Source organism: Macaca nemestrina, chromosome 15, assembly GCF_043159975.1.
Source record: "Macaca nemestrina isolate mMacNem1 chromosome 15, mMacNem.hap1, whole genome shotgun sequence".
Lineage (NCBI taxonomy): Eukaryota > Metazoa > Chordata > Mammalia > Primates > Cercopithecidae > Macaca > Macaca nemestrina.
Genome location: NC_092139.1, coordinates 90,166,599 through 90,180,111, shown reverse-complemented (window position 1 = coordinate 90,180,111; position 13,513 = coordinate 90,166,599). Strand labels below are relative to the sequence as shown.

The window sequence follows — 13,513 nt, the reverse complement described above, 5'->3', positions numbered from 1 at the left end:
ATCTCTGCAATGCACACATGAAAATCCTTTGTGGGTTCAACTGGGAGGTGGGATGTAAAGAGAGGAAGGAGAGATGCAGAGTATTTGGGTTAAGAAAACTTTAAACCTTCCACTATTTGTTCCCTTAGCAAAATCTTCTGACGGGAGAAAAGAGCTTAGTTCATGACTGACAAATGAACCAGAGCCAAGAAGCAGGGCAGAAGGCAAGTCTTCGTGCCAGGAAGGTAGCATCTTGTGCTCCATTGCCCCTAAATGTGTACACAACCAGCTTATCAGAACACTGAAGATGACAGGTGTAGGGCCAGTTCCACAACCAAATTGAACTCTTCAGGCACTGGTACGACATGAAGCCCATGGAGCCAGTCCTTTGGGTTCTCTAATTGAATACTTTTCACAAGTCTGCTTACTTCTGACCCAAAACCTGTTGAAACCTTCTAGTCTAACATACAGAGCCTAACTTGCACAACCAAGAATTCCTGACGCATGGAAGTAACTGGCCTGCATCAGCGAAGAGGAGCCCTCAGGCCCTGAGGGGACACTTGGGAACATTCCCACACCCACCCCAAATGAAGCACTGCTTTTCCCAGCACCACACCCCAATGCTGCAGTTCATCTTTCCAATGCACTTCAGTATCGCACATGAAGAGGCAGTGCGGGATAAAAGAAGGAGCCTCAACCTTGTAAGGTGGGATACTTGGGTTCTGGTGCCAGCTCTGCCATAAAAAGCTACATGGAAGGCCAGGTGCGGTAGCTTGCATCTATAATTCCGTCACTTCGGGAGACTGAGGTGGGCAGATCACCAGTGGGCCAACATAGTGAAACCCTGTCTCTACTAAAAATATAAAAATTATCTGGGCATGGTGGTGTGCGCCTGTAATCCCAGCTACTTGGGAGGCTGAGGTGGGAGAATCGCTTGAACCCGGGAGGCAGAGGTTGCAGTGAGCCGAGATTGCACCACTGCACTCCAGCCTGGGAGTCAGAGTGATACTCCAACTAAAAAAAAAAAAAAAAAAAAAAAAAATGGCTGCGTGAAAACAGCAAGTTCCTCCCAAGGGCTCCAAAGAGTTGCTGAGCCTCATCTTCTAGAGTCTCAGCTCCCTCAGGGTAACAAAACACAGCCCAGAGATCTAAGGAATGGGCTCTGAAGTCAGGCTGCCCTGGGCTACTGCTTAGTAACTAACTGTGTTAACCTGAATTGACTTAGTTAACTTCTTTAAGCCTCATTTTTGATATGTGTAAAACGAGGATGACAATAATACATATGCCATGAGGAACTGTGAAAACAGTGCCTAGCAATGGTGTACACTCTCTATGACCCATTATGACAGCTGTCAGGAAAGATGCATTCATTAACAACTACTTTCTCCACTTGGAATTTAGATATATTTATTAGTGAACTTCTGATACAAAGGTATACCAGATTGATTGAAATAATATCAAGAGCAAAGAAAATAATTTAGTTTGCCAAAGAAGCCAGAACAACTCAAAAACTGACAAAATAGGTGAAATGTTATGGCATATTACATGTACCTTGAACAGGGATTTCCCCATAGTTTGGTCTCTTATCTGACAGGGCTGTCAGGGGTTTGGATGTTGAGATTGGTCCACTTATGGAATGTCTCTGAAATCATAAGATAAACAATATCGAAGTTAAATCGAGTATTGGGACTCACAAAGTAAACGCTGCAGAGAGTAGGTATTTAGTTATAAATCTGTATTAATTATTTCCATACTGCTATAGTAAGGTTGTAACACACCTTACAGGCATGGACTGTGATCAATATACTTTTTTTAAAAATTAGACTTTTATTATGGGATAATTATAGACTCATATGCAGTTGTTAAGAATATAGAGAGATCCTATGTACTCTTTACTCAGTTTCCCCCAATGGTAATATCTTATAAACCTATAGTAAAATAGCACCAGCAAGATTTTGACAGTAGCCAAAATATTGATGTAGTCATATCTTATATAGTCATTTATATATTATTTATACAGTCAAGATAAAGAACATTTCCATCACCATAAGGATCCTTCCTGGGGCCCTTTTACAGTCACACCCCTCTCCCTGTCCCCAACCCCATATCACTGACTCCTGGCAACCACTGGTATTCTGAATGTGGTTTCATTATTTTGTTGGAAGAGAATCTTTAAAGTATCACAAACCAATTCAGTAAATATAAAAACATGTTGCAAAATGAAATGCAGATGTGCTCCTTTTGTAATTGTACTGGTCTTTCAAGTCCTCGTTCAAATAGATCTCAATTCTGCCACCCGCTTGCTAATGCTACTACAACAACTGCCCAGTACAGTCTGTCATCTCAGTGCAGCACTACAGCAACAGCTTGTCACTGGCTTCCTCATCTCCAGACTTCTGCATATGCAAGCAGCCAGAAGAATCCACCACGGCCAGGGCCGGTGGCTCACGCCTGCAATCCCAGCCCTTTGGGAGGCCGAGGTGGGTGGTTGACGAGGTCAGGAGTTTAAGATCAGCCTAGCCAACATAGTGAAACCCCGTCTCAACTAAAAAATTCAAAAAATTAGCTGGTGTGGTGGCAGGTGCCTGTAATCCCAGCTACTCGGGAGGCTGAGGCAGGAGAATCGCTTGAAGCCAGGAGGCAGAGGTTGCAGTAAGCCGAGATCACGCCACTGCACTCCAGCACGGGCGACAGTGCGAGACTCCATCTGAAAAAAAAAAAAGAATTCACCACAAACACTTAAAACCCCTCAGCTCTCTTGGCTACCTCTACATGATGCTCAAATAGCACGAACCTACTTATTTACTACCATGCAGACCATGTTGCTTGTCTATGTTTTTCTTGTGCTTCATTCCCACAGCTTTCCCCCAGTCCTTTTTATCTGGCTAACTTCTAACTATTCATTTCATATTTCCACCAGAAATGTGGACAAGGTCCAGCTTCTCCACATCCCGGCCACACTTCAGCTCATCAACCTTTCAGATTTTGGCCATTAGGAATAATATAGAATAGGATCTCATTGTGGATTTAATTTCCATTTTCCTGATGACTAACGATGTTGATCATCTTTTCATGTGCCATTGGCCATTTGTATTCTTCTCCTGGAAGGACCTTTTCAAATCTTATGCCCATTATTTATTGGGTTGTTTGTCTTCTTACTGAATGTAAATCTTTTGTTAGGTAAATGTATTATGAATATATTCTCCCCAGTCTGTAGCTTGCTTTTTAATTTTCTTAATGTCTTTCAGAGAAGTTTTAAGTTTTGATGCCCAATTTATCAACTTGCTTTTATAGTTCATGCTTTTTTACATCTTAGTAAATCTTTGCAGTCTTAAAGGTTATGAAGATTTTCTCTCACGTTCTCACGTAAAAATTGTAGTTTTAGCTTTCACATTTAAGTCGATAGTCCATTTCAATTTTTGTGTATTTCATGAGGTACGGGCTGAGGTTATTTCTTTTCTATACAGTTACCTAGTCATTTCAGAATGTTTTCTTCAAAAGACTATTCCTTACCGATTGAATTACTTTAGTATCTTTGTAGAAAATCAACTGGCCTACTTCTGAACTCTCTGTTCTACTGATCTAATGCTGAAATCAGGTAGTACAAGTCCTCCAAATCTGACCTCCACCTGTACCCCCGACCCCAACGTTTTGAATATTCAGGGATCTTACATTTCCATATGAATTTATTTATTTATTTATTTATTTTATTTATTTATTTTTTTGAGACGGAGTCTCGCTCTGTCGCCCAGGCTGGAGTGCAGTGGTGCGATCTCGGCTCACTGTAAGCTCCGCCTCCCGGGTTCACGCCATTCTCCTGCCTCAGCCTCCCGAGTAGCTGGGACTACAGGCGCCCACAACCGCGCCCGGCTAATTTTTTGTATTTTTAGTAGAGACGGGGTTTCACCGTGGTCTCGATCTCCTGACCTTGTGATCCGCCCGCCTCGGCCTCCCAAAGTGCTGGGATTACAGGCGTGAGCCACCGCGCCCGGCCATGAATTTAATACTACCATGTCAATTTCTACCCAAAGAGCACTGCTCTTTTAATTGGTATTGTGTTGAATCCACAGACCAATTTAAAGGACTACTACAAGATATTAACAATACTGAGTCTTCCAATCTATAAATGACATCGCTTTCCATTTATTCAATTTCTCTCAGCAATATTTTATTGTTTTCATTGCACAGGTTGTGCATACATTTCATTATATTTATTGCTAAGTATTTCAATTTCCAATTATTCATGCTAATATAGAGAAAAACAAATAACTTTTGTATAGGACTTCGTGTAAACCTTGACACTGCTTAACTCAAAAAGCTTCTGTGTGGACTCCTTAGATTTTCTGCATAAATGATCATATTATCTGCAAACAATGACAGTTTTACTTTACCCTTTCCAAACTTGTATGCTTTCTTTTTTTTCTTTTCTTTTTTTTTTTTTTTGGTCTTATGCAATTGCACAGGGCAAGAGCTCCAGCAAAATGCTGAACAAAAGTGGTGAGAGTGGGTATCCTTACCTTGCTCCTGGTCCTGGTGGGAAAGCATTCAGTCTCCAGATTAAGTATGATGTTAGCTGTGGAGTTCCCACAGGTCTCCTTCTACTTCTAGTTTGCTAAAGAGTTTTACTATGAACAGATGTAAAATTTTGTCAAACAGTTTTCTAAAGATGTTGAGATTAATGATTTTTTAAATTTTTTTTTTCTGTTGATGCAAATTTTAACCTTGTACCCCTGGGATACATCACACTTGGTAATGATGGATTATCATTTTTATATATTCCTGGATTCAGTTTTGTTAATGTGTGCTTTTATATTGCCTCTATAACCATCTATAATCACGAGGAATATTGGCTGACAGTTTTCTTTTTTTGCAATGTCTTTGTCTAGTTTTGCTATCAGGTAATGCTAGCTTCCTAAAATGAACTGGAAAATCCTTTTACTCTTCTGTTTTCTGAGAGACTATATACAACTGGAATTATTTCTTCCACAAAGGATTGATTCAATTCACTAGTAAAACCACCTGGGCCTGGAATTTTCTATGTGGGAAGACTTTTTATTTTAAACTTTTATTCTGAAATAATTATGGACTCCCAGGAAGTTGTAAAGACAGTACAGGAAAGTCCCATATACTCCTCATTCACTTTCCCCCAACTGTCTGTGGATAATGAATTCCCTCAGCTTTTGTTTGTCTAAAAAATTTTAATTTTATCTTTTTGTTACTACATAGAATTCGAAGTTGACAGCGTTTTTCTTTTGGCATTTCAAGATGCCATTTTGGGCTGGGCACAGTGGCTCACTTTGGGAGGCCGAGGCAGGTGACTCACCTGAGTCCAGGAGTTTAAGACCAGAGTTTGAGACCAGCCTGGGCAACATGGAGAAATCCCATGTTTGTACTAAAAATACAAAAATTAGCCGCGTGCCATGGCATGCACCTGTAGTCCCATTTACTCAGGAGGCTGAGGCAGGAGAATCGCTTGGACCCAGGAGGCAGAAGTTGCAGTGAGCCAAGGTCACGCCACTGCATTCCAGCCTAGGTGACAGAACTTCCATCTCAAAAACAAAAACAAACAAAAAAAAACCCAACCATTTTGTTGCCTTCTGACTTGCACAGTTTCTAACTAGAAGTCTGTGATTATTCTTACCTGCCTGTCCTTAAGAAATTCTTATCACTGTTTTTCAGCAATGCCTTACTGGACAGGAGGATGAGGGTGTTTGTATATTTATATATGTTTATCTTGCTTTAGCTTCCTGATTTTCTTGGATCTATAAGTATATAATTTCCAACAAATTTGGATGGATTTTGGCTATTATTTCTTCAAAAAAATTTTTTTTAAAAATTTTTTAAGATGGAGTCTCCCTCTGTCGTCCAGGCTGGAGTGCAGTGGTGTGATCTCGGCTCACTGCAACCTCTGTCTCTCAGGTTAAAGTGATTCTCCTGCCTCAGCCTCCCAAGTAGATAGGATTACAGGCACACACCACCATGCCTGGCTGATTTTTTGTATTTTTAGTAGAGACGGGGTTTCACCGTGTTGCCCAGGCTGGTTTCAAACTCCTGAGCTCGGGTGATCTGCCCACATCGGCCTCCCAAAGTGCTGGAATTACAGGCGTGAGCCACTGCGCCTGGCCTATTTCTGCAAATGTTTTCTTCAGACACACTTCCTACTCTGCCCCCTGACTTGCCTTTTTTTCTTGGGCTCCAATTTCAGGTATGTAGGACCACTTAATTTAATCCCACAAGTCAGGGGCTCTGTTCATTTTTTTCCCCAGTCCTTTTTCCTCTCTGCTACTCATTATGGAAGATTCTACTGCTATGTCCTCAAATATATTGATCTTTTCCTCTATTCCTTTTTTTTGTTTGTTTTTGAGATGGAGTCCTGCTCTGTCACCCAGGCTGGAGTGCAATGGCACAATCTCAGCTCACTGCATCCTCTGCCTCCTGGGTTCAAGCGATTCGCCTGCCTCAGTCTCCTGAGTAGCTGGGATTACAGGCACAGACCACCGTGCCTGGCTAATTTTTTTTGTAGTTTTAGTAGAGACGGGGTTTCGCCATGTTGGCCAGGCTGGTCTTCAACTCCTGACCTCAGGTGATCCGCCTGCCTCGGCCTCCCAGAATGCTGGGATTACAGGCGTGAGCCACCGCACCTGGCCTTCTTCTATTCTTTTTCATATCTTTCACTTCTCTCTTCATCTGTGCATGCTTCCCTTCACATACTCAAGCACAGAGATCATATTTACATCACTGCATGCTAATCCTATCATTTCTATCCGTTCTAAGTCTGCATCTATTGACTGATTTTTCCCCTGGTTACAGGTAACATTTTCCTGCTTCTTCATTGCCTAGTAATTTTTTATTGCATGCCAGATTATGTATTTTACACTAACTATATTTTGCTGTGTTCCTTTAAAAATTATTACTTTGGCAAATAAGTACGCTACTGTATTAGCTATCTATGCTGCATGACAAATTATTCCAAATCTTTTGTGGCTTAAAACAATCCATTTATGATCTCATAGTTTCTGTGGGTCAGAAAGCTTAGCAGAGTGTCTCTGGCTCAAAGTCTAGCACGAGGAGGCAATTAAGTTGTCAGCAGGGCTACAGTTATCTTGAGGATCGACTGGAGGAAGATCTGCTTCCAAGCTCATCTACATGGCTGCTGGCAAGCTTCAGGAGATCTGTTCCTACACTTCCTAATGTGGGCCCCTCCGCAGGGCTGGCTCACAACATGGGAACTGGGTTTCCCCAGAGTAACTGGCTCTAAGTGATAGCAAGAGGAGCATTCAAGGCAGAAGCAAAGCTTTTTATAACTGTATTTTAGAAGTGATAACCTTATCCTATCACTTCTTTTGCTTTGCCATATTCACTGGAAGCAAATCACGAGCTGCAGCCAACACTCAACAAGAGCAAACTGCACAAGGAGCAACTACCACCAACTGGGGATCACTGGGGAACATTTTAGAGGCTGCCTACTACAGCTACTTAGGGACCTCCTTGGTCCTTCTGCATGTTATTTTTAAAGATCTTTTAGGGCAGACCTAGAATAGTATTTACTCTGAGGCTATTTAGTTCTATGATACTTTCAGGGGTGGTCCTTTAGGAGTCTATACTGAATGCCATCTATTCAAAGAGGTGTCTCCACAGCGGCTGGTGGGAACTCAAATGATTTCCTGCCCTAGGCAAACTACCAGAAGTGTTTTCCGGATAGCTCCCTGTTCCTGGAAATTGTTTCTGGAAAATTATTCTTGCCCAGCCTTGTGCGGTTTCACCCAATGCAGGTACAGATTGGTATTCAGACAAAGACTCAAAGGGATGCCTATGCAGATTTCTATACTCCTTTCTCTATGCAGCTCCCTCCTCCAAGTATCTGCCCTGCAAATTCAAGCAGTCTCACTCTCCTCGAATGTTGATTTGTGTCTACTCAGATCCAATTGTTTTTCTCTTCCCTGCTCCACGTAGGTTCATCTTCCCTGCACCACCATCTGGAAATTGCCTCCAGGAAAATATTGTGAGCCACAGTAGGACTTACCTCATTTTAAAATTTTTGTTCAGGGACCACAGTTATGTACAATGTCTGAAAATAATTGCTTCCTATATTTTGTCCATCTATTAATAGTTGTTTGTGATGGCAGAATAATCCAGCCTATTACTCCCACATAGCTAGGAGTAGAATTCCTACCTAGGGAGTTTTGAAAAACTAACAATTCCAATCTTGGGCCCCAGTCCCCAGAGATTCTGGTTTACCAGGATGAGGTCTGGGAATTTTATATGCTTAAAAATTCTCCACATGATTTTTATATACAATTAGGTTTGAGAAGCACCGTACTAACTAATCATGTACTAAAAAGCTACTGAATGTAGCTCCTAAGTATTAGTTTTTTGCAACTTACAGAAATATTTTTCACCTCCTAACTTTACAAAGATTTACAAAGTGACACCTTGTACATTAAACATCAACTGACAAACACCACTTAAATAAAGTTCATCTTATTTGAAGCTTATTACATTTGGCATCTTTATGTTGCTTTTATCTGTTACTTCAGAATTTTAGATGAAGTTTGATTAATAGGGAGCACATAAAAAAGCATTAAATCAGCTGGGCACGGTGGCTCACACCTGTAATCCCAGCACTTTGGAAGGCTGAGGTGGGCACATTGCTTGAGGTCAGGAATTTGAGACCAGCCTGGCCAACATGGTTAAAACCCTGTTCTACCAAAAATACAAAATTAGCTGGGTGTGGTGGTGCACACCTGTAATCTCGGCTACTTGGAGGCTGAGGCACGAGAATCACTTGAACCCAGGAGGTGGAGGTTGCAGTGAGCCGAAATTATGCCACTTCACTCCAGTTTGGGCAACCGAGTGAGACTCCGTCTCAAAAAAAAAAAAAAAAAAAATCATTAAATTGGTGGAATATGGTATTCCCTTCCCTTCTTTTTAAATTATGACATAATGCCAGGCATGGTGGCTCATGCCTGTAATCCCAGCACTTTGGGAGGACCAGGCAGGTGGATTGCCTGAGCTCAGGAGCTCAAGACCAGCCTGGGTAACATGGCAGAACCCTGTCTTTATCAAAAACACAGAAAACAGCCAGGTATGGGTGGTACAGGCCTGTGGTACCAGCTACTTGGGAGGCTGAGGTGGGAGTACTGGTTGGGCTTGAGAGGCAGAGGTTGTGCAGTGAGCCAAGATCGTGCCACTACACTCCAACCTGGGTGACAGAGTGAGACCCCATCTCAGGGAAAAAAAAAAAAAAAAAGACATAACATCTTGTATATACATGCAAATGCAAAGCCACTAACTCACAACAATATAAATGCAAAAGGAGCACACTAGTAAACACAGTACAAATGTCTCAACTGGAAATGAAAATGCTCCCCAGCACCATTATTTTAGGGAAGAGGTGCAGCCGGGGCTACACTGTATCACAGGATAATGGGGGTTAGGCCATGTTTCCTTTGGCTACTCTCACCTATGAGGAAATACTCCACCTCAGCTATACTGTCCAAAAGCGGCTGAATAAAATACACAATGAGGGGCCTCTTGAGCGCTACCGAAAAGCCCTCTGCCCCGCTTCTCATCTGCATTCCCCAATGGCACAGAGGAACAACTTTTGAAACTTGTTTCTAATGTATCAATAATGACCTGTGCTGGACCTGTTACAAAACAGCCCTCATTAATCACACTTCTCTGAATTCATGCCTTGTGCACCCCTTCCACTCTGAATCGCAGCTGCCCTGTGACTTGCTTGGATTAAAATAGCAGGACAGAAGAGTCACTGTCCAAGTTCCAAGCTTAGGTCTTCAGAGGCTTTGCTAACTTCCATTTTCAGTCTCCTGGAGCTGGAGATACCATGTTGTGAAGGAGCCTGAGAAGACAAATCACACGGAGAAAGCGGCCCAGGAATCCTGCTGAGCCCAGGCCCTATCCCATCCTCTCTGTGAATTCAACTGCAGGAATGAGCCCAGGAAAGCCAGCAAAGAATTGCCTAGTCAACTCAGAGAAATGTAAAAACTAATAAAATTGTTCTTTCAAGCCACTAAGTTCTGAAGTGATTTGCTATGCAGTAAAGGCTGAGACATGGCAACCACATATTCTACTCACAGACACTTCTGTGTCTTAGTGTAGTGACTAAAGCCACTGAATCCAGACAGCCTAGCTCTAAACCCCAGCTCTACCACTTAATTGCTGAACCTCGGCAAGTTACTTAACCTTTCTGGGCCTCAGTTACCACATGTGAAAAATACAGATAAGAACAGCACCTAATACCCAAGAGTTGTAAGGATTAAATGAGCTAACATTATAAAGCATTCAGAACAGTGTAGAATACAAAGCAAGTGTTCAACTGTTGTTAGCTATCATTATAAGAGTCTATCAGAATAACACAATTTACACTTACATAATTTATCTCAATTAAAGATATTTACAGTATTTTAGGAAACAAATTCTAGATACATCCCTGCTGAGGTAGTCATTTACCCAACGAATATAGGTGTAAATGAGTGTGAAGAAAAGGCCTCAACTTTCAGATTCTGAGGCCATAAGAGCCTCCTGTGGTTCCAGGCACTCACCTGCATAGGGGACACAGCTGCTGCAGGAGGGGTTTTCATAGGACTTGGGCTCAGGGGCGTTCGAGGAATTGCAGCTGCAGCAGGGTTTGGTACTACAAAAACAACAAACAAAAAGGGAAATAATGTCACTGTACAGTGGAAGCTTAACTAGTCTCCACTTAAGGACTCGCCTGATTACCAAACGCTCTCAAACCCCCCTGGACACTGTCTTGGCTGATGTCTAGCCTCTGCTGAACACTTGTAGCTGTGTCTTAGCACACAGGTGCTTTTCCTCCCATCAGGTGAATTATTTGCATCCGTAGAGTAGTCATGCTTATTTCTAACCCATGTTATGGCAGTCATTTCGTTTCTGTTACTTAATTATGTAGCTAAAATGCTCCATAAAGCAATGAAATTCAAGTATTAAGCCCAAGAGGAGTATTTACATAACTATATCAGGTAAGACGCCTGGCAGGTAAAGGATGTTGAATAGTTGCATATTAAACAAAAGAATGAGGAACTCCTGCTTGTCTTTCCTCAATTCCTCCTGCAGAGTCCATCACGTCACATATATTTTCTGATTTGTATTTAACGCAGGGATGTGGAATCACTTGTTGGCATATCAGTCTCTCTCTCTCTAGAATAAACTGCTGAAAAGTAGTTTATGTTTTTAGAATTTATTAATTTCTAGACAGTTGAGCATAGCACAGATTCTGGTAAAGGCTGCAAAAATGATTCTTCATTTGATGCTGAATTAAATTAAAAATGGGATACAGAATGAACTCAGGCCTATCACACAGTGTGGCAAGATGAAGCAGATCACTATGGACTTTTTTAATGCGGCCAATATAAACACAAATCTATTTACTTATATTTAGAATTGGTATCTTTAGATGTATTCTTTACTGAGATAACAGTCACAAAACATAAAGTTAACCATTTAAAAATGTACAGTTCAGTGGCATTTAGTACATTCACAATATTATGCAACCATCACCTCTACCTAGTTCCAAAACATTTTCATCATTCCAAAAAGAAAACCTAGTATCCTAACAGTCACTTCCTACCCACTGTCCCGCCAGCCTCTGGCAATCTGCTTTCTGTCTCTATGGATTGACGTAGTGTGAATATTTAACATAAACGGAATCTTACATATGTGACCTGTTGTATCTGGCTTCCTTCAATTAACATAATGTTGTAAAGATTCATCCATGTTAAAGTATGTATTACTACTTCATTCCTTCTTGTGGCTGAACAGTATTCCATTGTATGAATATACCACATTTTGTTTATCCATTCATTGAATGCATGGATACTTGGGTTGCTTCTATCCATTAGCTATTGTGAGCAGAACTACTATGAACATTGATGTACAAGCACAGATGTTTCTCAATTTATGATGGAGTTATGTCCTGATAAAACCATCATAAGCAAGTCAAAAACGCATTTGATACACCTAACCTCCCAAACATCTCAGCTTAACCTAGCCTACCTTAAACAAGATCAGAACATTTACATTAGCCTACAGTTAGGTAAAATCATCTAACATGAAGCCTATTTTATACTAAATAGGCTGTGTTGAATATCTCATGTAATTTACTGAAAGCTGTACTGAATGTGTATTACTGGCACTATTGTAAAGTCAAAAAATCAAAAGTTAAAGCATCGTTAAGTCAGGGGCTGTATTTGTCTGATTATCTATTTTCAGTTCTTTTGAATGTATAATTAGGAGTGGAATTGCTGGGTCATTTACATATATTTTATTATAAAATAACATATAAGGCTTTTAAAAAACTTTAGTATGAAGCAGTTTTGTGCATTAAAGCATGATTTATTAACATTTTGAATAGGTGTATAATTTTAATTTAACGTAGACATTCCGTTATCATTTTGATTTTCAAAACATATATATATTTTATTCTTCAGAGACAGAGTCTTGCTCTGTTGTCCAGGCTAGGGTACAGTGGCTATTAGCAGGTGCAGTGATAGCATGCTACTGCCTGGGCCTCCTAAGTAGTTGGAACTACAGGCACTTGTCAGCTCAAAGCATATTTTAAAGTTCTCCTTTCATCTTACCCCATCATATTACCCAGAGGTAGCCACTAACAACAGTTCTGGGTACATCTTTCTTACACTTTAAATGCAAATACACTTAGCTATCTACGTACCTTAAAAAAACAAGACCACCCACATTATACACATATACACACACACACAGAGGTATATATAGATATATACATATATCTCTATATATGTACTGGCCTGTAACTTACTATAAAGGATTGCAGTGCACAAAGTGACTGCTCAGGTGGCACACTTGAATAAAGGATCACAGACATGTTTCAACATCAGTACTTTGAGATCTGTCATCCTTATTGAAATATGCATAGTATTTTACTGTATTAATTGGTCATAATTGTCTTAATTCTTTTAATAGGCATTCCATTTTAATGAAATAGGTCTTCCATTTTTCCAAACAATGGTATACATACTGTATATGTATACATATACAGAGTTTTTTTATACATAAGACTATCTTTATACATAATACTTGTGCCAGTACTAAGTATAACAACTTCAGAGTCTATGAACATGGCATTTTAAACTGGAAGGTATTGCCTAACAGTCCTCCAGAATGTCTATACCAACAGTGTGTAGGACTATACATGTGACTTTTGCTGTGCTTTTAAGTCAATGAGAACTCATTTGTGTATAATCACAGAATACAGATTCTAGTAGCCTATTAATAAAGTTTAAAGAATTTCTAGACAAAAATTTGAGCTTTAGGACATATTACAATTAATTGTTTGAAAACACCACATCCCTTTTCCTTTCCCAGGGCTGAGGAAGTTAGATGAAAACAAGTCAGTCATTTGAAAGTGGGGAGAGTAAGCCTTCTAGAGCTTGTATGAAAGAAAGCCCGGCTTGATTCAGAACCTGAAATGCCGTGTAGGACTATAGTGAGTGGGGGAAGAGTGGTTCAACTGAGGCAA

The 13,513-nt window shown here is 40.6% G+C and overlaps 1 protein-coding gene across 6 annotated transcripts in view; it reads right to left on the bottom strand.

Moving 5' to 3' along the window:
* The window catches only part of LOC105498490 (sperm antigen with calponin homology and coiled-coil domains 1 like), a 160,733-nt gene that overhangs the window by 81,393 nt on the left and 65,827 nt on the right, over window positions 1-13,513 (bottom strand). For all 6 annotated transcript variants that reach the window (XR_011613941.1, XM_011770637.2, XM_011770640.3 and 3 more), the window contains 2 exons: window positions 10,542-10,633; window positions 1,531-1,621 (listed from right to left, as the gene is read on the bottom strand). Coding sequence is in view for 5 of the 6 variants with exons in the window: in XM_011770637.2 (XP_011768939.2) it covers window positions 1,531-1,621; window positions 10,542-10,633 (183 nt within the window). In the remaining variant the exon portion in view is untranslated. The remainder of the gene's footprint in view (window positions 1-1,530; window positions 1,622-10,541; window positions 10,634-13,513) is intronic.